Raw genomic sequence first — 26,449 nt, forward strand, 5'->3', positions numbered from 1 at the left:
CTCCAGGATGAACAAACCAAGCGACTTCAGCCTCTCCTCATACAGCTTCCTCTCTAAGCCCTTCACCAATCTTGTGCCTCTCCTTTGGACACTCTCCAGAGCTTCAGATCCTTTTTATACTGTGACGCCCAAAACTGCACACAGGACTCAAGGTGAGGCTGCACCAGTGCAGAGCAGAGCGGGACGATCACCTCCTTTGACTGGCGCACAATACAGTGCTTGATGCACCCCAGCACACAGTTGGCCCTCATACACTTCCAAGGGCTTAATGAAGATGGCCAGGTCAGAGTCTCTACAATTTTAATTTCAGTTTGTCTGTTAGAGGAATTATGCTCAAACTTGTCTTTTCCAGTGCAGTTGGAGCAGACACAGGGATTTACAGGTAGAATGGGAAGATGCAGTGTGTGGTGACAGTAGTCACCACTCAGTTCCCTGCCTCTCTGCTTCCCCAGAGACAATGAAAAGCTGTGCACTCCTTTTCCCTATACCCCAAAGATCCAGACAGAGGTGAGGAGGGCAATAACCCATGTATCTTGCTTGTTACAATAACCAAGGATAGAGGTTTCTCCTGCTTGCCAGACTCTGAAATAGGCTAGGTGTCACTTCTCACTTTCAGGGAAAGATCATCAAGCCTCCATATTGAGCTATCAGCCAAGAGAAGACCTAAAAAGTCCTTTATTGAACAGATGAGGAAGGTCCTAGAGGTAAAAAAAGAGGTGACAACCCGTTACTTGCTCCAGGTACTGTTTTCTGAGGACACTTGTCTGGAAGTACCACCTCTACAGCATATTCAGGCAGTGTGGTGGAGAAAGGCAAAGAGGTCTTCCAAGACAGCTCTGAGACAAACTTGGCTAGAAACAACACAGCAGTACAACACGGTCAGTTGGACCTCTCCTCTGGCCTCCCAACTCTCAGTACAGCACTGTGGTTAGATCACTTCCAGCACCTAACCTTGTATTTCTGCCCCGCACCACAGCAGCTTGCACCAAGCTAGCACAGGGTTCTCTCAAACAGAAGTGCCTTGGCTTTCTCTTTCCCCTTCATGTTGTTCCATTCTGCTGAGGTAACCACTGTGCAAGCAAGACAGATGAAGATCAGAGCAAACTCAGGAGTATCCTTAAGTACAATACCCAGAGCCACCAAAATACTGCTGTATGCACAGATGGACTGACCTTGCTCTCCTTACTGTCTACCACAAAGTCACAGTGCCTTGAGTTTTTGACTGGTGTGCCAAAAAACCTGGAACTGTGCCTGTCATTTATAGCACTGTTTCTCAGATGGCTTTCACATGTCTTTATAAACTTTAGTAAATGAGTGTATAAATCACCCTGTCCTCTACAGAAGTACATCCATCTCTGGGATGATACACAGCAGCTGCTGTAAAATCAGATCGCAGCTCTACACCAAAGATCAAGGCAATAAAATATGCTGCATGAGGCAACTGGTATGGTTGGAGGAAGGAAGGGGGACATGGTGGAGAGCATTTTGAGGTTATAATTACCTGGGTATAAATTTGTCTGAAGAGGGGACTGTGTTTAACACTTGCATATTTGCAAATCAAAGCAGTCTTCCACCAGCTGTTAAAACAACCAGACTACATTCCCCATGTTTTGGCCTTCTTTAGAAGGCCCTTTCTTTCTGAAAATTGCAAAGCACATTGATAAGAGCAAAGCCGATGTGCTGGGCACAAGCAATAACCTAATCAAATTTCTTAGCAACTGACTTGATAACTAACTGTGAACTCATAGCTGCTATGCCCCCTCCCTTCCTCTCCCTTGCATGACAACTGAACATAGCATCTATGTGATCCTAGTTTTAAAATAGCTTCTGCTCCCATAACTTGCAAACGGTTGCATAGATCTTATTTTCTAGACTAGAAGTAGTTAATTACAGTCACTAAGGCGAATGAACTGCTGCATCCTTTTCCTTATTCTGGGATGTGCTCCTTAAGCAGTGCATTGCCCCTCCTCAAATAACAAGCTGTTTATAATAGGAAATCTTTTGAAGGATAGGGCTGCACAGATTAGGTCTATGAATTTCCTGGCATCAAGGAGAGCAGTTAGTTATCCTTCTCTCTCTCTTCTCCTTGGCCACACAGCCATATATGCATCATCTAAAGCTAAATGTGAAAACTAGTAAAGTATGGGGAAGTGATTTGAAAGGTACTTCCAATCAATATATGACATGGGACAGGATGGTTCGGGATGAGGCCACCAGTTTGGGTTGAGGCATCACACAGATTGTCTATAGTGCTGATCTGCAAAAATAATTAATTTGAGTGCCATCTCTCTACACCAAGTTTCAACTTCTCTGCCACAAGTGTCCCTGGCTCCACAGCCTCTCCTAGACACTGCAAAAGCTGAAACTATTAGCAAGATATTCCTGTTAAAGAACCAAGAGAGTCAAGCCTTACGCATTTGAATTGGATTATTATTGAAATACCACTAATAGTAAGTGACAGCTCAGACAGACCATATATAACATAGGGTCCCTTTAGCTCTCTAGCTTGGATCAGGAGGACACCTACATGCAAGTCTCTTGCACTGGTGCACACTGCAGTCTCCAAGTGCACAGCAAGGGCTCCTTTAACTGGAACTAAACCAGAAGATCAGTCCAACTGCTAAGGGGAATTTGGTACACAGGGTCAGACTTGAACTAACAAAATAAACCAAAAAACAATCCCCTCCTGAAGTGTGTAGAGCGTGCACCCAACATTCCTCACTACCAGTTGTGCTAGGTGACAAATCTGTGTCTACAGGAGCACAACACTTGTTGATGTAGACATAGCCATATACGTGGTTTCCCTATGTGAAATGTCTGTAAGCAATCAGTCAGTTAATGACTGCTTGCGGTCACCTTTCTATGCACTTAGACAGAAAAGTTTACTAATTTATATCCCCACCTACAGACAGATATGGAAGACATCAAGTACCTATCATATTGGGTATCTCTCCCAGTAATTCCACTTTGGTTTCTTAATCTGCCAGTTATCAGGAACTGGTGAGGAGATTAATCATATTTTCCTTGGGGCTGCATAACAGGGTTTTTTATGTGCAACTGCCCCCAGTATTAACAAGTAAACTGTGCATACTCCAGACCAAGTTGCAACTTCATATCTTCGCAGGGCTTAAGAAAGTCAGTTGAACTAACCAGACACGAGGGCATAATTAGGTCTGCCATATTTGAATGAAACAAGTAAATATGCTCCAGCTGGAATGTTGTAGAGCTAATAATCCAAGCATATAACCCAAGCCCTATAGGTTAAAACATAACACATCAATGGTTTCATTCTATGGAGTTAACTCACACCAGACGTATGAAGCATGCACTGAGAAAATGCTCTGTGGATCAGATTGCGCAATCCTGGCCCCACTGCTGTCATCCATCTGTGCCCTCAGAGCAAAAGCAATCTTAGACAGAGAACCACCACGCTCAGAACCTCGTCATGCAAGACGAAAGAAGATATTTTCTGTGTACACAGATCCTGGCTTTTATGTTTGCACAAGCAAAAGGATGGTAGCTTTTGACTGGGCACACTTCGTGTAGTCGAGAATTTTCTATTACCAGCAAAGCAGAAAATCATACAACTCTTCTAGTTCTGAGTTAAACACAAAGGACGGAATGCATAAAAAGTGTGAAACTCCCCAAAACGTACAGTTAAGGCTTTCAAGCATGCAAATCTAGCAGCTGAAATCCTGCAGGACAGCCATGGGTGGTGTCATATTATTCCTGTTAGCTTCATGATCCATTATAAAAGTGTTCATGAAAAGAAGACGACTCTGAATTCCCATAACTAACAACTTGTGCAGAGAGTGTAGGGTGGAAGAATGGCTGCTGCATGGTCTGCTAGATATACAAAATATTGTCAACAGTTATCCAGGAAACATAAATACCCTTGGTAAATACAGATAGTGAATGAGAAGTAATTTGAATACAGTATAAGAGAATAAGACATTGTGACATTGTGATTTCTTTTCTGAAGCGTTAACATATATTCTGCTGGTGAATAAAAAAAAAGTAGGAAGTTTTTGAAAAGCAAAAAATTTGCAGTTTACGGTTTGTAAGAACACTGTTTATGTCCTTACAAAGATCAGTAAATAAAATTGACAACAAAACCAACAAAAGTATCTTGACAAGAGGAAAAAAATAGAAATACATAGTTTTAGAGTCTGACAACAGCTGGTTTACTTGAATAATGTAAAATATTATGTAAAGGTTAAGCTTTCACTACGATGCAAAGTTTCTGGTCCATGTCTTCAGTTGCTCTAAAGTGACATTATTTAACAGTTTCCAAAAAACCCTAAACATTATAGATTAATCTTGATTTTTTGGCTCAAAATATTAATAAAATCTTAATATATGCATAAATAACTTAGACAAACAGGGATCATGCAGGTGCCACAGCGGCATGACAACATTCATATTGCCTTCCTCCCTGCATGAAGCTCCACACCAGCACATCATACTTACATGTTTTGCTGAGAAATCATCAACTTCCTGAAGCACCTTCTCTTGGCACTCTTGGTTTGTGGCTAGCAAGTATGTGGCAAAGGACAGTGTGCTAGTGGTGGTCTCATACCCAGCGATCAGGAACAGGAAAGCTTGGCCTGCTATCTCATCCTCTGTTAATGTCTTCTGAACCTTTTCAGATGGGCCCCTGCCAGCAAGAGGCACCTCGTTCTGTCTGGAAGTGGCAGATGGACTGATCACATCAAAACACCCGGCTGCCAGGGAGTCAGCTGAGCTGCGAGAGTCTAGCATCCACTGAAGAAAATCTCTTCGCCTCTGCAGAACACAGGAGAAGAAGCACACAGATCAGGTCACAGAGCAATGCCTTTACCCATGGGGGATTGAAGGAGAACGCTGTTTCCTATTTATGCTGCCCACTTGGCTCACAGAGAATGGCCACCAGCCTTTCACCATGTGGGAAGACTTCCTATAAATCATATAGAAATGCCATCACTAGCAACTGGTCACTGGTTTCTCCCCAGTGGGATGAGACTGGTCTGCCCCCAGTACATGACAGGTACATATTTTCACAGTGGGTTGCTTGTGGCCAGCACTCCATGCAGAGCTTCCTTTCATCCTCAGGGTGAGTTCTTGGCACTTGCCAGAAGTAAGGGGATTGACATAGTCAATGCACGGTCCCATGTGCGCCTGCCAACTGGAGGTGGCACAACCCATGCTTGGAGAAGTTGGCCCATCTGCTTGGAGGCATCATCCTCATTTGTTCACATGGTCCAAATCATGAAAATCACCATCTAGATTTAGGGTTGCATCTACAATAATTTCTGTGCCAGCTTAACAAGACAGGACTAGAAACTGATCTCAGTAAACTTGCATGTTTTTATGAGAAAGTATAGTTATGAACACTTGTACCAACACAGCATTTTTAAAAATTATTTTAAACATATTTTCAGAAATGCATGACAACAGTAAGCATTCCTCTACCTCTGAGTGGCTTATCTTCGCAAAATGCCCACTGGATGATTCTACTGTTATGAAAACTGCTTTCTTTCACACTAGTTTCTGGTAGAAAAAAAATAATAAACAGACCCATGGACAAGAGTGAGTTGACTCCAAACCAGCCTGGACAGCAAGCTTGATTAGGCTTTGAAATATAACCCAAAAGGTTTGAATTGACTTTTGGGAGTGGGCATAATAGAATTGTGCTGAACCTAAAGCCATAAGGCTATGTGATTGATTTTCAATTCCTCAAATACCAACAGAATACATGATAGCTCAAGGACTTTGAAGTGACTGCAGTGCCAGAACATGACAACTTGTGCAGTGGGATGGACAAACGAAGGAACCAAGTCTTTCTTCAAAAGAAAAAAATGCTGTAAAGCTGCATTTATCTGTTAAAAAGAAATCATTTGAATGATTTCTTGGATCTGATGATTGAGAGACAAAGTAGAAAAAGAAAAAGCTGGAGAAAAGGACAGGCAAACCAAATAAGAGTAAGGAAAGACTAATTAATTATAAATGTCAGAGGACTTAATCAGTTTTTGGGTTGGGTTTTTTTTCCACTCAACATGGGAAAAGAGAACAGTGAGACAACAAAAGAGGAGTAATATTTAGTGTCCTGTGCTTAGCTCTGCAAATAGTTCTGACTGATCTACAATGCAGAGAGGAATGGTTCTTCTGAGTTTTGGGTAATACAAGGGATTGTCACACTGCCTTCTTAACAGCTCCGTCCCTCCACCCCACAGAACCTTTTCATTTTGCACATGTATCTTAGGCACCTTGTACCCATGACCACAGCACACCTTGCACCCTGGTACACCCAAGAATCAATGCTCCAGATAGCAGCCAGTGCTGGTCATGGCATGGTGAGAGACTCTACAAATTGGCCAAACTACATCACCTCCAAGGCACAGGATATGTGTTTTTCCCCCAGTAAGTGATGGAACACAAAGTAACTTTGTATGATTATGCTCAGCAAATGAGCTCCAGCTCTGAAAATACTTCCTTGTGCCTAGACTTAGGCACAACCTCCATACTCAAATTGGCCATGCTTTCTTGGTCTCTCATTTCTAATACAGCAAACCAAAATTTGCAGCTGCTCTGCCACAGTCATCCTCCTCCAGCATGGTAGGATAGCTGCTCTTTTACGTTCCTCTAGACTGGAGGAAACAAGACTTCATACATACTTCAGCTGCGCATAGCTAAAAATCTCACTTCAGTTTTCCAGGAAGGGCTTTATTCACATTCTGGGAGGCTGTGCATTACACAACTGAGAGTTCAACTCTCTGGCATAGCCTATGCTTCAGAGATTTTCCTGGTACATATATTTGGTTTAGGCCATATTTTAAATAAAAAACCCCAAAACAGTCCAGTTCCAGTGTGTTCATTAGTGTGTGGATAAACTAGTCCAGTATATTAATGAACTGCATCTGTACAGATACTCACTTTTATCCATAAGATTAGTCATCATCACCTAAACTACCTTTATAACATAAAAATGGATAATTACATTCATATTCAGTGGAGCTGTAACACTGTAACATACTATAGTTCAAACGCTAAAACATTTGGAATGGTTCTGCATTCATCCTTCTCTAGCTGTGAATTTTCTTGTAAACAAACCCATTGCTCTCTGAGGGTTTGCAGTTCCCAGTCATGAGCTGTTAGCTGAGTCTGGTCTTATATTTAGACAATACACTCTCTGGAGACCCTATAAGATGTTTCTCCAGCCTTAGACAAAATCAGGTCCCAGCCTTATACAAAGCATCTGGTTATTGCTATGATAGCAAAATAATAATCATAATGACTAGTGAATAAAATTTCATTCATGAGAATTTTTGCTGAAAGCAAACTTAATGAATGCTAGCACAAGTGAATATTCCCAAGAATGTGCTCTGAAATGCCTCTGTGGCCATTTTGAGAAGCTCTTTTTATTACTCACATAATATATTTGGTTAGGAATTTAAAAGCTAGCCTTGTTGCAGAATCTGTTTATAAGGTCACCCTATCAAGGAACAACTAAATCCCTTACCTGTGCCATGTAATTTGTTCACAGGTGAGCAGGGGTTGCTAAGAGCAATAGCTTCATAAACAATTCTTACAGAAACAACATTTATTTGTAAAAAACTACTTGAATAATAGTGGGGGAAAAAAAGCATAAAATTAGAAAGAAGCAAGCTTTTTTTCAAGATAATTCTACACAGTGGAAGGAGCTGTATTTTAGCAAAGCTTCTTTTCCTTATGGTTCATTCTACTTCACTTTAGGCATCAGTATATAATGCGACATAAAAAATGAGCGAGAGAAAAGATTTCCAGGGTTATAACCAGTCATAATGAAACATTTTTCTTCTGCACCATCAGGATGGAAAAATCACTATGACTCAAAAACCTAACAATGGTAATAGAGGCAAACACTAGCATAAAACCAAATATAATTGGATTGTTAAGTGCTGAAAATGAGGAAAAGGTATCTCATGAAAATTCACGGGGTTTTTCTCCATTTCAGTTGACAGCAGGAGGAAAAAAAAAAAAAAGCCGTTTTTTCAGTTTGTCAACAGACCAGGTACTGACAGTGTCACTGCACAAAAACATTCTCTGGTCACCACATACAGCTGCTGTCTTCCTTTTTCCATTGGGGACATTTGTTTGATTTTCCTCACAAAAAGCAGAAGCCCATAATAGCCTCTACCCTGTCCTCTGACACTTGCGTAGTTATATTTCAATGGTCTCAGAAACAAGTCCCCACTTCAAAAGAATGGCATGCCAATGTTTTGCCCCCGTACAGCACAGAGCCTACCATTAAGCCAATGAAAACTGAATGGAAAACTACTACTTGAAAAAAATCTAATTTGAACACAGTATGGGACAGGGTGCACGTCTAACTTGGTGGTGACACAGACATCCCCTTTGAAATATATAATAAGACAAGCCTCGCTTTCAGCTTCCCCAAGATAGACACCCGGCAATATATTTCCTGACACCAGTGTTCTGGGCCATATCATTTCTCTCATTAGTCTCCTTAAACATCACCTGGCCATGCAGAGAAATCGTTCTGCACAGAACCGTAACGAGCTATGTGCTACACACTGGAAGAATAGATGTGTGCTATACTGGGGAAGGCCAATCCAGCAATATCTATCACCCCTCCTCAAGTCACTGCTTTTAAAATTTGCAACTGTCAGAAGAAGAGAGAGATATTGTTCACATGCGTGATGTATCATGACTTTTCTCACAGGAGGCGAGGGTCCTGAGGGGGCAGGGGATGTCTCCAGCTCTTTCCATCCTAAACAGGGAACTGTGTTTTCATAGCTAAGACTGACACGCTGGCTAGCCTTTTGGAAAATTCACCGCTGCTTTGGGGATCCAGGGGACCTTTGGGTTATGCTTTTGGTAGAGAGATTGAGCCATTCAACTCCTCTGCAAGGAGAAGTCAAAAATTACTTAAGGAAAACTACGAAATGTACAGTAGCTGTAATTTTTGCTCTTAAAGTTGTGATTTCAGTTGCGTTTTCTACAAACTATACTAAAATTTTGCACCACTCTGGTAGTTCAGCTCCCCATTTTAAGTTCAAAAGAGTCCAGAACTAAAAAAGCAACTTAAAGATGAATCAAGAAATCAAACTAGATGACATAATCGGTTGGTATTCTGTAAAGCACTTGCTATGGTGCAAAAGCCATACAAATATGATGCTGCTAATATAACACTACTCACAATAAATTGTGAAGACCCTCTTAGTCTTTCTCAAATGCTCTGATGGCAGCTCAAAAGAGCAGAAGCTAAACTTGAGAATCCTTATTTAACAGGTAGAAAGCTCACACCTCTTATTTTCAGTCTTCTACAACTTGTACAAACACTGCTGTATTGGTTTATACTCAGGTCACTTTTTGCAAGTTTGATTTTGCAACTGCTTTTTTAGGTGAGACAAACCTGTGTCACCCTGAAGTTATCAGTAAAGCACTGCAGTAGCTACTCAGATTCTTTTGAAAAAGTAGCACAAAATGGAGTCCCACTAAAACGATCACTTTACCAAACTGCTTTGAAAGGATCAAATTTAACCTCTCCCTAACACTTGTGGATTTCATTGGGTTTCTCAGTGAAATCACAAAAAAGGCAGTCTCTCTGCCAATACATCCAGTCGCAAAACATTTCAGAGAGATTGTCCTTTTGCCTTGTGCTTGAACCCAGAAGCTGGAATTAACTGGGAGGCCAGAGCTGACAGTCTTCAAATTTGTGCATCTAAAGGTTGAGGGCACGGTGCTCTCATGGGTGATGCTCAGCTCTGGAAGGACCTGGAGTCTGTTGAACTGTGGGGTACGGCTGTTGTTCGAGAGTGGCTGGGAGCCTTTCAGTCTGGCAGAAAAAAAACTCTTTTGTTTGCATTTGTTAACATCAGCTGGTGAAACCACTGTAATATTTTTATTGTAAATGGGCTGGATGTCTGAGGGTAGTCATGTCTTACAAAGCAATATAACTTCCATTAAAAATCTGAGTAAATTTAAAGCAAAAATAAAATAAATAAATAAATAGATAAATAAATCACTGAGTGCCCACTTGGAAGGTGGAGCAGCCTTTTGCCAGCTGGCTTGATCTTAACATTTGTAGTGAAACCTCAGGCTGAGAAGATTTTTTCTAACTTTAGACTTGTCTTGATATTTTAATATATTATCATCACTAAACTCCTAAGCAAGTTTCTGGCACTAGTTCACAGTAATGAGGGAGAACTGTGATTATTTAATGACATTAAATAAGATGTCAGAAGCCACAGCAATGCCTTTGCTTTCTACTTGAAAGGAAGAAGAAGTGGCCCTACAATAATGTTGCAAAAATGTTACATGAAATGCTGAGCAGGCCCAGAAAGGGCAGGTACATCAGCAAATTGATTAAAGCACCTGAGCACAGAAAGTATTAAATATGGTAACAAAACATATCTTCTGTATGTGACCAATGTTCTTTTAAAAAATTAAAATTAAAAAAAACCCACAAAATAACCATACCAAAAAAAACCCCAAAAAACAAGAGTAAGTGTAAATTCAAGTATGACATGGATTTTATTCGCTGAGTTTGCCACTAAATCTGCAGAGTGGCCGATATGAATTACTGGTTAAAGCACTGACCTCCACAGAAGCTGGAATGCTTAAAGCTGCACTCCCTTTTTTGCCCTTAAAACACAGTTATAGTTCTAACTGGTACAGCTTCTCCATCTGTAAAATTGGTACAACGTGCATCAAATCTTATAAAACCCCGTGAGGAAAAGCTAATGATGATCTCAGAAAACCCTTTAAGACCTAGGATGAAAACAGATTTACACAGACTCAAAGAGTTTAAGGCAAAAGCACCATCACATGCAGGAAAGAGGCCTGGAAGGAACTCAGCAAGTTATCTACTTCATCCCCTTGCCATGAGGCAGCATCAGCCAAACCACCCCTGACAGCTGTTTGTCTAACCTGTTCTTAAAAACCCAGCCAAACTCCAGCTTCCCACAGCCTCCCCGGGCAGTCCACCCCAGCACTGAACCATTTCTGTCACTGGAGAGGTTTCCCGTCCACCAGTGAGTCACTGCAGATATTGCAGATCATTAGATTTCACCCAGCTACACCAGAAACGTCTGAAGCTCCAAAACCTGTACTTGCATACTTGTCTCTCTCTGCCTATACATACATATATATAAATATTATTTCAGTAGGTCTTTAGCAAAGCATGCTGATAACAGAAAAAAAATCATACTGCTGAAAAATACAAAACTATTTTCATGTGGTAGTGCCTCCATTCGTGAGGTGAGGGAGAAGAATGCTTAGGTACTGCTGGTTTCTTCCTCAAAAATTTTGCATTTTTCTGACCCTCAAAATGCAAAATTAAAGTAAGAGAATTAGAAATCTATGAAGGCATGGGTAAGCCTAATTTGACCTGAAAATAAAGCTGGGGGAATTCTTAAAAAGAAGATTTTCTTAGGAACCAGCTTGAACTGCTGCAAGTGGCACTGGAGGGCTCATATCTTGGAAGACAACAGCATCCTTCTCAAGATGTTCCCACACAGTCCAGAGATGAAAATAAATCTGAATTTCAGATCTAATTGTTAGTGAATGGAGAGAGAGCAAAGAACTGTTACTAGCTGAGACAAGCTTAACACAGCTCTTTACAGCTCTTGTAGAAGGAGGCTGGTTTTAATCTTAAGTGTGTGGACCTGTTGACTGTGAGCTGTAAAGATCCTAGCCTGAGGCCTAACTTGGCTGAAGTGGTACACAGCATGAAGAGATATTACAATTATGGGAAAGAGAAAATAAGGCACACACCTATTTAATTGTTTCATTAATTATGTGGGCTCACAGAGAAACCAACGGCTTGCCTAGAGAGCTGGAAACCCTTCCAGCAGTTCTTCAGTGTAAAACCAAGGGATTGCCTGCAGCCCAGTCCATATTTATAGCAGCCTTCCAATACCTGAAGGGGCTACAAGAAAGCTGGGGAAGGACTTTCCATAAGGGCAGTTAATGACAAAACAAGGGGAAATGGTTTTAAGCTGAAAGAGGGCAGGTTTAGATTAGATATTAGGAAGGAATTCTTCACTGTGAGGGTGGTGAGACACTGGAACAGGTTGCCCGAGGAAGTTGTGGATGCCCCCTCCCTGGAGGTGTTTAAGGCCAGGCTGGATGAGGCTTTGAGCAACTTGGTCTTGTGGAAGGTGTCCCTACTGATGGCAGGGGGGTTGGAACCAGATGATCTTTAAGGTCCCTTCCAACCCAAACCATTCTATGATTCTATGATTTACACTCCTAATGAACTGACTGTTGCCTCTGACTCTGGGGATTTTTCTTCCAATACTAGGCTGAGCAGAATGAGCCAGGTGTCTAAAAGAAGCACTTTCTTAATGAAATTCAGTTTAACAGCAAACAAGTGTCATTCACTTTGTGGCAGCTGGTTGGCATCTCTGCCACGTTGGGCTGGCAGCCTCAGCCCAGGGCACAGCACAACACTGTAACCACCACAGCTCCCTCCACCGCATGTACATGTAGAGAATACTCAGAAAACAGCCCAAAATGCAATGGCTAGAGAGTGTCATGCAGCTTTCCCAATCCCTGCGTAATGGTGAGCAAGAGACACTGGCAGCAAATAACAGTGGACTGCAATCTCCTTATTCTGTATTTGCAAAACATTTAGGATAACAACACTCCGATAACAATGCCTGGCATTATCAGTGTACAAACAATAAATATTGGATTTGTGTGTGCAGTAGCTGAGCTTCTCCTGCCCCACACATGTTTTGCTGCTTGGAGGTGGAGGAGTGAGGTTATCAGAACACACAGTGGGCAAATACAGCAAGAGAAGAAATAACTGGGCACTGAGGAAGAACAACAGGTCGGGCTGGACCCTGCCACGTACACCAGTGTGTGGAACAGGTACTGACTCTCAAAACAGCAGTGAGCTGACCACGCTGCTGCACACTGGATGCATGCATCCTCTCCCAAAGCTTATCTGGCCTCCCAGCAAACCACCGAACACTCCTCCCCTCCTCTACTGGCAGGAGGAAGGGAGGATACAGGAAGGGAGTGTTTTAGCCTAAGTGTCTACCTCCCAGAAGCTTGACCCTCTGCTGACTCAAACTGCTGAATGAAGGCTGCTGTTGCAGACAGCCCTCTGTTCCTTTTCCATTTACCACAGATTATACTGTATTTACTTAAATTTAATTCCTGATTAATAATCAATTCTGGTTTTAGCAGTTGCCTGACATGCACAGGAATATCATTATTGCTTCTTTATTCTTTGTTCTTCCTGCCCTATATGCTCCCTTTAACATGCTTGCAAAGCCCCACCACTCACTTCAAAGAACCATCAGGATGTTTCGGGGCCATTCTGGAAATTTACTGTTCACATCCTGTCCTCCCTCACCTCTCCCCATGGTTTGTTCATGATGCTCTCTTTCTGCATCACATTACATATAGATTGCATATGTTTTGAGGGAAAAACACCTCATTATTTGGTTTTGTGATGGTTTTAAATAATTCTGGATAACTAAAAAAATATATTTTTTTAACTAAACTAATTAGGGCTGTGAGACTGATATAAATGACATGTACTGTTACAAAAAAAGGTACAGTTAATGTTATTTGTGCTTTTTAATAACAACACGGAAAAAACACTTGTCTTTTCTATTACTTCTTTATGCAACTGCTCTCCACTGCTGCCAGGCAATCCTACTGCTGGCTTATCCATTCACAATCACACCTGCACCCTACATTAAGATTTATCCTGGATCTTCAGCTATATTAAACAGGCTTTTATCTACAGTACATAAATCGCCTCTGTACTTGACTCTCCACTTGTGTGCATGAAGGGGTACAGGTTTCTAACACAGTGGGTGGAAGCAGCATTGGGAATGAAAGGATTATTTTCAGTTACCCAGTGACCAATAACAAATACCGTTATCCTCCACAGCTTCATGGATGCGCGGTTCAGTTATAGGTTTATCCAATAGATGGCTCCTCAGTAGCAGGAAGGATTCTCCCACTGCTCTCCTTTCCTTCACAGAGTTCCAATATGACTTTCTAATATTTACAGAGCAATTATCGGCATTTTGTGCAGACTGATAAACACAAAGAAGAAGCGTGTGTGCGTAAATTAAAGAAAAAAAAAAAAAGAAAAATTATAAGGCATTTTATGTATTTCATGTCACTTTGTCCTCTGCCAGTACAAAGATGCATGAAAAATAACAATCAGGCATCCCCGTGGTCTGGAATGCTTCCTAAAGTCAAACTAAAAAAATTACAACTTCAGAAACACATGAATATTAACAGCATGCCAGAATACCAGCTGCCTTTCTCCCTGAAAATATGAGGACATCTCCCACTTTTTACATATTCCTGACTGAGCAATACTTAAGCAACTTACAGGCATCATTACTCCTCTGTCAATGAAAGATTCCTCACAAGAAAAAAATAATCCTATGTGTAATTACTGATATAATGAACTAGGAGAGCTCTGTGTAATTGGCAGGGTGCAAGTTAACTTCATTATAATGCTGCCATTTCTGAGATGGGGAAAGTGAATATGCTCTTGTTTTGCAGAAAATCAGAATCATAATAATAGCAAAACATGAGACATTAATTATGTTCAGACAAATCATATTCATCCCATATACACGCTTGTGACTTCTCTGAATTTGAAGAAGAGTTCCCAGTAACTTCTGTCCTAAGATCTATCTGGATCTCACTCAGATCTTGTCAAGATCTCGTCAAACACCTGGCAGTAACCCCACTTTGAGGACTGTGACCCTTCAGTCAGGCCACATGATCAAGTGAAAACAGAACACCCACAATAAATAATAAATCTCATAGAAGCCAGACCATGGTTATTTAGACCCCTGCAGCTTAACACTTCAATGGGGCACAACTATAAATCCACTACACCTGCTGTTAGCATCTAAAATAATGACATTCCTGATAACCACCTTTATCCTTGAAATATTAAGCTGCTTTGAAAGGGGGGAGGTACCATTTTACTGTAAGTATACATATAAATATATAGCATCTTAACGTTAGCACAATTACAGCAATAATAACTGCCAAGAAAAAAAAAAAGTTTTATCCCTGGTCAAAGCCGAACACAATCACTGTTCACATTTCAGAGCTCCAAGAGGACTTGCCTAATTCCATACCTCAAATCAGCATTTGCTAGCTAAAACTTGGAAAATTCGAAACAACTTGGACTTTGCTCACTCTAAAATAAGATCATCAGCATGCTTGCTCATGGGCTGTTACACTATTCTTCCTTGTACTCCTGAGCAGACGTTCCAAACAGTCCTCCAGCCTAATGGGTACTGTTCAGAGAAACAGCACATGTAAAGGTAGCCCCATGCTCAGCTGGCATAAAGGCCCTTTGCATGCCCAAAGAACAGCTGTGACATCGCTCTTAAACTGTGCAAGCAGTAGATTTAACTCCTGGCCAGTCCCAACAGTGGTGAAGCACAAAAGCTCCATCTTTCCTCCTGTCTCTCTCTTGGGATGCTGCATCCAGCAGAACTTAGCCAGACCCAAAGCCAAGCCTGCAAACTTTCAGTCTCCTCCCCTTTTTAAGAAGTCAAATTACAAATGTGATAAAAATCAGAGTACGCAACTGAAATACTGACAACAAATTTCACTGTGGAGCAGTAGTGATATTCACTAAGCTGTTAATAATGGATTGTGGCACAAAGCAATTTATTGAGTTTCCATTGTAATTAAAATCACTGAATATTTGGGCACTTGCAATGCACCTAGCTCTCCCTGCTTCTGAAGCTTTACATTTTAATGTGAATTATGGCTCCCTGTCCCCAGAGACCTACTAAAAAGCCCATTTTAATTGGTATGTTTTTAATTGAGATTACATTATTAAAAAGTGTACATTTCTGTCAAAGAGAGAAAGGAAGTGCTCGGCTCCCCTCTAGTCTCTGCCTCTCTTAGATGTAGCTTGCTTATCCCAGCGGGAGGGAAAAATAAAGGGTAGTTGCTGTGAAGAAAGTGGAGAAAGCCCTGCACAGTCACAGGCTGTGAAGCCACAGCAAGGCTGCCGAGGATGCAGGATTTCCTAGGCAGATTTCTGGGGAGGGAGAGGAATCGCTGCAATCATTCCGGCTGCTCTTTAGCAAAAGGCAGACGGAGGAACACCACATAGGGATTCCTGCCTCGCAGCCAGCTGACATTGAGGGCATGTTTCAGAAAGCCTCTCCTCAAGGCTTCCAGTGACAGACAATCTGTTGTTTTTCCGTAATAAGTAACTCTAATGTTAAATTATCCTCAAAATCCAGATATAGTCATGAGCGGCCTCCAGCTCTGCTGGCCCCAGCAGGCTGGGGAAGGAGAGGCAGCCCCTGGGGCAGCCCCAGCATGGTAGCAAGAAGAGAATTGCCCCAGTGAACAAAGCTGGTCACTTTTGTGCCTTAAGGTGGTCAACTGACTTGCCACCAGCTTCAGAAGAAAAGCAACTTCATGTTCTTGACGTCCAAATGCTGACCACATAAATAGCTCTCCTGTTGGCAAAAGGGGCTGTCAGTGTCTCTTATAGTAGGAGTATGGATCTGCTAAGGTAAGTAGACACAAGAGAAAAGAAAGAAATATCAAAGAAGTGCAAAGTAGACACCAAAAATTGAGACAGATCAAGGGCAAAACCTCCAGAGATCAAAACGTGCCAACAGAAGGACAGGACAGTTGAACCAGAATGAAATATCATGGAATAGCTTTTCGTAACTCCTTCAGAAAAGATCACGCTGTATTGCAAAAAGAAGGCAGTGCATGGGGCTGAGAGAGGTCACTGTAGGCAAATAGAGACACAGACAGACTAACAGAGACTAATTCAAAGATTACCCACTAATATCACAAGTGCTGCAACTCCTCTAGTTGTGGGAGCAACTCAGAGGGGAAGGATGGTGAACCAGTAACAGAGAAAAGAGAAAAAAAAAAAAGGATGGACTATGAAAGACAAAGTGGAAAATGTTAAAAATGACAGAGAAAGGGAAAGCTCTGTTATTAGAATTCGCTCAGTAAATCTGTGAATTTTTTTTCTAAATTAAGAATTTAGATGCTATGCTCTAGTTACATATGTCAGAAGAAGGTCTGTTTGTAGAGGGAAAATACCCAAACATGCTATTGCTTTGCAAGTAAGGTAAAATAAACAGATAAAACTCCCAAGCCCAGTCAGCATATCCCTTGCAGATGTAGATCAAAAGTAAAATAAAATTTAAAAGAAAAGATACATAAATGAAGATTAGATCTTGTATCTCGCCTTGGCATTAAAGGCCACTATCCTGCTATGCAGAAAATTAATTTCCATATGATTTCATTTTATGGCAAGATTCCCTTTGTTTGGTAATTTGAAAACCCCACACCCTGGATGAAGACCAGATCACAGATTAAGCAGGAAAAAGGAAGGGCTTTCAGTGACTTAAAGTAGGATCTTCTGAGAAACTCAGGAGGGACAGACCGCAAGGGTGAAGTACAGAAGAAATGAGGAACTGTAAGAAAGAGAAGTTACAAACGAAAGGGAACATACACAGCTTCAGGATGAGATTTTTTTTCCTTTTAGCCGAAGGGATGAATATTGAGACTGTACCATGAAGGAAAGCAAATGAGAGAAAGCAGGAAAAGACACGTGGGAGAAGATTGACTTTATGCTGAGAGAATCACAAGGGGAAACTGTGCTTCCAAGCCTATAGGATAATGACCCTGAAACACAGATGTAATGCTGCTTAGGCTGGATATTTTGAACAGATGAGAACATGCAACAGAAAGGCCAAATTCCTTACTGATTTGGCATGTATCAGTAGATATATTACTACACCAGATTCTGCCCCAAGCGCTAGAAAAAAAAGGCAGCTGGAGATGCTTTACTCCCTTCCCAGAAAACAGGTATCTTTTTCTCAGCCCTGGACATAGTAAAGTCTCCTTGGGACTGTGTAACTTCTGTGGCCCAACACCCAGGAACATTTCCCCAAAGACAAACAGTGATCCAACAGGTTGCAACAGCCTTGATCCAATTATTTTCTGTCATTGGAGTATCAGGAGAGATGCTAAATAACCAAGGGACAAACTTTATGTCTAAGGTCATGAAATAGCAGTATTGAGTACCAGGTATAAAAAGTATTAAAGCCTATGCCACATCCTTCTCAAACAGATGGCCTTTCAGAAAGATTTAATCAGACATTGAAATGCATGCTGCGAATACTCATTACTAGCACAGGATCAGGCTGGGACAAGTGGCCAGCACTGACGTTATTGCCTACAGGGAATTACCACAGGCATAAACAAGCTTTCCAACATTTGAACTTCACTCTGAATAAAAAGCACAGAGTTCCCTTGCCATCATAAGGGAGGACAACACAAAAAACTCATGATGAGGTGGGCCAGACGTAGGTTGCAAAGGAGAAGCAAGAGACCCAGGCCCTTATAAGGAATGACCACCTCTTTTTTGGCTTCCTTATCCTGTTTTTTGCCTATGCTGGTCAAGCCACCACAAAGCTCAGTGACACAGACCAGTGTTCACTGGATCCCACCTTCAAAGCACAATGACCTCTTGCTGTTCTTACTTTTATGGACACATAAAACAAAGCTGTAACCACTCCCCACCCTTTTAGTATCAAGAGCAGGAAAATCAGGCTATAGCCACAACAACCAGCACCTAGAAGGAGGTGTAAGTAGGGCTGGCCAAAAAAAACCCCAAAAACCCAAAACCAAACAAAACCCCCATGCTTTTGAACTCTCCTTCAAGGGTGGGGTGGTTGCTTTTAAAAAGACAAGATTGCCTTTTAATTCTTTCCTCCCCCATTTTTTCAGAGAAATTTTACTGCAAACATTATTTGAGAGTCCTTAATCTCTCTTTTGGCCTGGATTTTTGGTTAAAAAAAGTATTTTAAGTGACTGCTTTTACCATATAAACACAATTTTTAAAAGTCACAAGAAGCCTTGACATTACCAACAACTGAGCATGCGCATTTGTTTATTTCTACTCTGGATGTAAAAGACTTTTTCAACAGTAAAAATCCCACCCTTCTCAATTAAAAGATATTTCTCATATGCTGTAGATCAGCAAAGCCAAATGTCCATCTTCACATCCCACACCAGCTAGTGAAAACAGGAGGAAAATGCATGCAAACTTTATTGACAGAAGCAGTTAAGTCCTTCCTCCCTGTAACTCTGAAGGTATCCTGTTGGCCTAATAACTTCCTGTGGATTAATGCTGCTATAGGGAGCACCTGAACCTTCGCTGTTCTCCCCAGAAAGAGGCAAAAATTCTTTTTTTTTTTTTTTTTTGAAGGCCCTCTGAAGGAGTTCTACCATACATCTCTCAGAAAGTGAGTTTAGCTTTTCCTGCATAGATACATTTTCCCAGTACTGTCTGCACGACCATTCTTGGCAACTCTGGACACCCAAAAACTTCACCAGCCTAATCAGTACGAACACCCTGGTCCTTTGATTTAATTTCCATCCTTTGGTACAAGGCTATGTTCTTGCAAACTTGTCCTGGTTTCATCTGGGACAGAGCTTATTTTCTTTTAGTAGCCAGAATAACATTGTGTTTTGGATTCAGTATGGGATTTGGTATGAGAAGAATGTTGATAATATACTGATGATTTTAGTTATTGCTAAGAAATCAAGGACTCTTCAACTTCACATGTTTTGCACAAGAAGCTGGGAGGAACCATAGTGAGTGGACTCAAACTGGCCAATGGGATACTCCATATCACACAACATCATGCTCAGTATATAGATAAGGGTTGGCCAGGAAGCTTGCTCTCTCTTATTGGACTGAGGATCATTAGCCAGGGACCAGCTGGACATTGGTGAGCAGTTGCACTGTCCATCACTTGTTTGTATATTCTATTATTATTATTTTATTTCAATTATTAAATTGTTCTTATTTCAACCGACAACACTCCTTGTCTTTACTCTTCCAGTTCTCTTCCCCATACCCCAGAGGCGGAATAGGGTGAGTGAGTGGCTGCATGGTGTTTGGCTGCTGTCTGGGTTAAAAACACAACAAAACTGAAGCAGCACTCAAAGAATTCAGTGATATTGCTCACATGCATGACGGCACTTTGGACCCCAGACTGTAGCTGAAGTGGGACATGTGAAATATAAGATAGAGACACCACTCCTGTCACCCCTGAAGAAGAAAGGAAGATACATAGCAGTGGTTGAAAAAAACTAAATCAGTGTGAGAAGAGATGGAGGTATTGGAAAAAGAGTCCCAGATGCCAAGATTATCTTGTTACAGTTGCTACAGGGTTTGCTGGAGTGGGGCAGATAATACATACGTTATACCATCTGCCTGTTCCATAAAGTACTCTGATCCATTACCAAGGATACAGTAGAAATGGTGCAATAAGAGCAAAGGGTGAGTGATAGCAAGAAGACCTGCTATGTGCTTGCTGGCAGCAGGTAACCAAGCAGACATTTGCTCCCTTCTTGTGTCTGCAGTGCTCGTAAAGTGCTGGGCTCACAGGTGCACTGGGCTGCAGAACTGGGACAGATGCAGCAATAATGCAAAACTCTTCCTGCTTCCCCATCAACACGCCTCAGGGAGGTGAGAAAGTCACCGCTCTCGTTACTTATTCTGTCCTTGATCTCTTTTGAGCAGAGAGACTGCAGAACTGCATTTCATGATGAAAGCACCTCAGCCAGACACTTCAGCCCAGGCCTGAAACCAAAAGATCACATTTTGTAGGCCTGCAATTCATCGTTGGAAAGATAACAGACTGATCAAGAAATTTAAACTCATGACCAAAAGTAACAGGGATTTCAAGTTCATCTCCATTTGAGGTTTTGAGTCCTTGCTATGTTTAAATGCCTACTTAAGAAATCCTGAGGAAGTTATAAAATTCACTACATCTTTAAGAAAAAGAAAAAAAAGATTTTTCTTCAATTGTGGGAAGGAAGGAAGGAACACAATTTTAAAAGCAAGTAGCAATGGCTTGATTTTTAAAAGAAGGTGAATAACTAAAATGCCTTTTAACATTATGCTATTTTTTTTCCCTCTTAGAATCACCGTGTGCTGCCCAAGCACAGACACCAGATTTAATGTTCAAAAGGTTTTTAACATATTCTAGAGGAAGGATGCCCTTCTGCTTAAAACAGCAGAGACACAGGTTTGAGATCTGAGTTCAAATCCCATATTTAGCACAAATTCCCTCTATATCTTTGAGACACACATTTACCTTTCTGAAAAGCCCACTTCATACCTCCATCTGACAACGGCAGTGAATAATGACATGACCAAACCGTGAGAACAGCGCGGTGGAAGAGAATCTCAGCATCCCTCCTACAGACTTATAAAAACAAAAGGACCAGACTGATCCTTTGTTTTACTGACTTGATAAATCAATAAAAATGGATTATTTAATATTGCCATATAGTGTGTATCCTTAAATGGACACCACCTTCTTTCAAATGTAAACGAGTTTTGCTTGGTTTTCTACAAAGGCAGGAAAACTGTACACTGTTAGAAGGCATCTAATCCTCCCATCTGCTGTTTCCTTAGAAAAATATTTACTTTTTAACATCTGTACTGCATTTCCACAGTTCAAACACACACATAGCTCCTGGAATGTACATAGAATTTAGCAAATTTTTAACTAAGTTTTATTAGTAATTGTATAGTTTTCTTGACAAGGAGAGGATCAGACTTTTTCAGGAGGATTACCTCTGCTCAACTCATTTCAAGCAGCTCTTGAATAAAACAGTTCATTAGTTCATGAAAAGGAAAAACTCCAGGGAACTGCTGGGGAAGGAAGAGAAAAGAAGAGAGTGCCACAGTAATTAGGTTTTCAGATTGTCCCTTATCCTCCTGAATGCAGGTACGCACACACGTGCCCTTTTTCCCCTTAGGTAAAGCATTTAGGGAAGTTCATTGCACATTTTCCCCAGGGAATCAGTGTTCCAGAGATTAAAGTTCTAAACAGGCCATCATTTCCTAGAAAAATATTAAAATTTCCCACTTCCTTATAGTACATTACTATTGCTATAGCAGTGAAAGGGCAGCTCTCTCCCCTTTGTGAGCATTTAAGCAGCATCCTTTCAGATGTTCTCAAAATTCATTTTCCTGACATTTTAGCCTCCCATGGCTGATACTGAAAAACCAAAGGATCTCCACACACCAGGAATCATTCCTGCCTGCCCGGGTGTGTGGGCAGCTGGAGTGCAGCAGATCCAGTGACTATACTTTACCAGGGATCAGGGAAAGGATTGGTGGGAGTGAGGATAAGAAGTGGGGAAAAACTGGAAGGGGCTGCAATTGTTCACTGGCAGTTGCTAACCAGAGGAAAACCTCTTTTGATCTAGACCTAGCACAGGAGAGTACAGAGCATCCCAGGGCCATACCAACTCACGAGAGGCCAGATCATCACCAGGACTGACAGCACCATACAGCTTCTTTGTGGCTTTACACCACATGGCTCACGGGCAGTGGGGTTCACAGCAGCACAGCCTTCACCCTCTTCTCCCGTTGCCTTCTGTCTGCTCTGCGCTCACACCAAAAGCATTCAGATAGTCCATAGGTCTCCAGCCAGACTGTCTAAACTGACAACTGAGATGCCAATGAATACAGTTCTGGTGATAATTCTCTGTGCTTTGTCACTGTCTCATTCCAAATCGGCTTGAGACCACCAAGAAACAGCTGATCATCATCAGAAACATCATCAGGTCACTACCTTCCTGGTATGGATGAGTGACCTTGAATTATGTATTCACAGCAGACAGTACGACTGGAAAAATCAGGAGATGCCAGAGGAACATGTTGTAGCCTCTACAAAGTCTCCAATTTTCACTGTTAAAGGGCATATATTTTGAAAATTGGATTTTCTCACAGATCTGTTGTGATTTTCCAAAAAATAATGTTTTGCAATATCCTTAAATTGCCACATACCAATTGTTGTTATTACTGTGGATTACAAATGAAATTCTGGCCTTTTATCTGCTGAGGGGGCTTAGTTTCAACCCACAGTTTCAGAAACGAGTCTCAATTTTGAGCACCATGAAAGACTCCTTCATTTAGATATCATGATTTAAAACGGACTGGTAAATTGAGAACTGAGCTATAACACAATAGAAAAATCTTATACGAATAATGATTTGCATATCAGATTACTAAATGAAAATATACCAAACTATCATTTATTGAAGTAAACAGTCTATCTGCCCTGTTTCTGGAAACATTTTGCTTAAGTGAAAAATTTAAACCTGGGCAGATAATCAGGATAAAGTATTTGAACACTTAAATCCTGCTCGGAGCCTTCAAAGTAGGTGTTAAGTGGTGCATTAAATTTGTGCTGTTTCTTCTGAGCATGGTGAATTTGCTCTTCTCTAAATAATGAGGAAAACATTTTACAATCATTTGAATCCATGAATAAATGTAATATATTGAAATTTCTAAAGTACAACCACTAAATGTTTTTGAACATAAGCCAAATGAGTGGAATATCCAGGACTGAAATTATTTGACTGACCACAGAAAGATAATATATAATTAAAATGACATCTGCAGCACTAACCGATGGGATAAGAGAAAGTGACATCACAGATCTCATATAAACTGCAAGTGTATTATTAGATCTAAACCTGGCTGTAAAATTACTATCTGCCCATGGGATTATCTTTAGGCATTCAGAACCATTGTTTCATTTACTGATAGAACAGGGATGATAACAGGCTGACTTAGAATGTGACTTAGGCCTGTCACATTGTTTTTTGGCCTTTCTTTATTCTTTCTTCACATCTTTTGCAGATGAGAGTAAGACACTTCAGCTGAATCATTTTCATGGAGCTTTTCATTGTTTTACAGTTTGTTCCAAAGGCTTTTAATTTGTTTTTCGCACCCCCCCAAAGGAAAAAAAAAACCCAACAAAATTTTAATGGTGATAAAAATCAATGAGGAGTAAAAGATGCACACAATATAACAAGACTTGTGTGCCACCAACCTAAAATCAAAATCTTGAGTGTGTAACAAGACAGGCAGTGAAAAGGGGGAAAAAAAAAAAGGAAGCTCCAAACTTTCCAGTCACTTTTGAAAGCTGTGCTAATGATCATGAACTGCAAAGGAGACTTAACGTACTCTCAGAAATCTGGTCCTAAGAGTCTAACTCCCAACATTTGAAATAGTTCCCATGTGTCAATTTTGCACACTAGGCAAAAGCCCAGGAGAAGGCAGGACCACAGCCAGTCATTAACTTCTGCATACACTGTTAAGGCAAACTTGTATTTTCCTCCACACTGTCCTGATATTGGGCAGCTACTGCTACGTGTTCTCTCTTACAGCACCTCCCAACATCCTTTCCAACATAACCTTAAACCTCTGCTCCATCAACCACTGAAACATGCAAGCAGGCTGCATGAGCACAGAACACCACCTCCTGCTCTTGTCATTATAACCTTGCTTTCCTTTGTGTTTTCTCCTAACCATATCCACCTGCTGTGCTTTATCTTAGCCTGCAGTTTGAAGAAGTGACCTTCTCTAATATAGCGAAGGATTTAGCCCATAATCGATGCCTTTGGTGCTACTGCCACAGAAATACATTACATTTTATTAACAGTAGTTAATTCATTAACTACTTTTAATCCACATTAGACTGTTTCATTGTCCCTTTTATCCTTTTATAACTGATACACAGAAGAGACTTTTCATTCAGACCCCTTCAGCATAAATCTTTGATTCAAAACTCTCCATACATACAGCCACACCAGTATGCCATTAAAAGTTCACACTGGATCTACCTACTAGAAATGAGGTGTCTGCAAGCAGCTTAGATACACCACCGCTGTTGGAAAATACTCCTCCAGCACTCAGCCTGGGCCAGGAACCATGTTTATGTATCATGAATGGTTTGCGTCCAGTCAGTGGTGCTTACAATGTGCTTACAATGCTTTTGGATGTAAACAAGGACAGAGACAAAGACCTAAAGGCTAGCGGGGGCAAAGACTCATAAAGGGAGGCTGGAGGAAAGACAAGAAGCATATGGTCACAAAGCATGACACATACGAAAATGAGACTTCACTGCAGAAAAAAAATCAAAGACAAAGAGCAGAATACACAACACTGCAAAGAGGAGCAGTATCTTGGAAAATCGATTTTTAAATGTGTCCTGGATGTAATGTAGGGTAAACTAAAATCTGTTTTTTCCTGGAAGGTGACAGCTGTGGTGGCTAAGCTGTGAGAAAAAGTTGGGAGGACCCATTCTCACCTGTGCTGTTACCCCATCAGAATTGGTCTTCATCTCAAAGTGGTAAGAAACATCTCTTACATTTCAATATTAGCAGCTTCTTAATGTGTATGTTGTGGCATGTTTCATGTCAATTGATAGGCTAAACTTGTCTCAGTTACGTTAAAAATGTAATTCTCTGATAGTCTTTGTTTCTCCCTACACATCCATAACTAAGCAGTTAACTTATTTTTGGGATATTTTGTGCAGTCTGCGGTAAAGAACGGTCCAAAAGGACAAGCAGACCTAAAGAACTTTTGTGTCATAGAACTGAAGAACATGCCTATGTTTCAAATGCTTTGTGTACCAAGTATAGAGAGACTTTCATAAAAATACATACGCCTTCAGATACTTCATAAACCAACAGTGATTAAAATAAAGCAAAACAGAATGGTCTTATGTCCAGAAGAAAGAGAAATACATGGGTAACAAATAATTTGCTAATAATGCATACCCATTAGTTTGCCTGCTTCAGGTAGAATTTACTACCTTTCTCTACAGCCATCCCAATATCAAGTGTATGCTCTTAACCAGACATTCAGGTTCTTTCCATTTTCAAAAGCAGTAGGAAGTGTCACAGGACTATATAAAACCTTGCTCAGCTCCTAGGTAATGACTGGGTTGAAACACTCAGCGGAGGCCCCCTTTTCTTGTCATTAAAGTAACAGAGACAAAACACCTGACTTTAAGATGAGAAAAATTTCTACAGGGTGAATCCTTCATTCTGCATCTAGAAACTAGGTTGAAAAGTCATCCCAGATGCAACATTTTCTGCATCTTTATTTGAACAGCAATACTAAGAGAAGCAATCTTTCTTGTAATGTGTTAACAATTCTGCATCAACACCAAGCCTGGCTGATGGTACATAAAGCAAAAAATGAATAAAATCTTCACTAAACTGCTTTGAATGTTCAAACAGACTGAGTTTGCTTTTTAAACTGAGGCTTATGCCACTTCCAGTTTTTCCTCAGAACATTTGCTTATCCATATATTTATCACAGAAATAGCCTTACCTCAGCTGCATCTTGCTGGTCTCTGAAGGCAATTGCATTTTTTACAGTTTGGATAAAAAATCCATTCAGTTCCTTCTGTTTCTTGTTTGGCAAAATCCGGAGCAATGGGATCATTATGAATGGGAAAGAAACTGCAAGAGATTTTAAAGAAGAAAACACTGAATTAGACTGTAAAGGAACATAATATCCCCTTCCTTTCATTAATATAAAACTCATTAAGTCGGATGTGTTATTTCTGTGAAACTTGTTTTTTCCTCT

General features: G+C 40.8%; 1 protein-coding gene across 1 annotated transcript in view; it reads right to left on the bottom strand.

The window, feature by feature from the left end:
• TBXAS1 (thromboxane A synthase 1) overlaps nt 1–26,449 on the bottom strand; it is a gene marked incomplete at its 5' end in the record, with an annotated part of 99,923 nt that overhangs the window by 62,068 nt on the left and 11,406 nt on the right. Inside the window, 2 exons of the mRNA XM_010163016.1 lie at nt 4,471–4,785; nt 26,192–26,322. Coding sequence (XP_010161318.1) covers nt 4,471–4,785; nt 26,192–26,322 — 446 coding nt within the window. The remainder of the gene's footprint in view (nt 1–4,470; nt 4,786–26,191; nt 26,323–26,449) is intronic.

This window comes from Antrostomus carolinensis, unplaced genomic scaffold (genome assembly GCF_000700745.2).
Source record: "Antrostomus carolinensis isolate BGI_N321 unplaced genomic scaffold, ASM70074v2 scaffold8092, whole genome shotgun sequence".
NCBI classification, from domain to species: domain Eukaryota; kingdom Metazoa; phylum Chordata; class Aves; order Caprimulgiformes; family Caprimulgidae; genus Antrostomus; species Antrostomus carolinensis.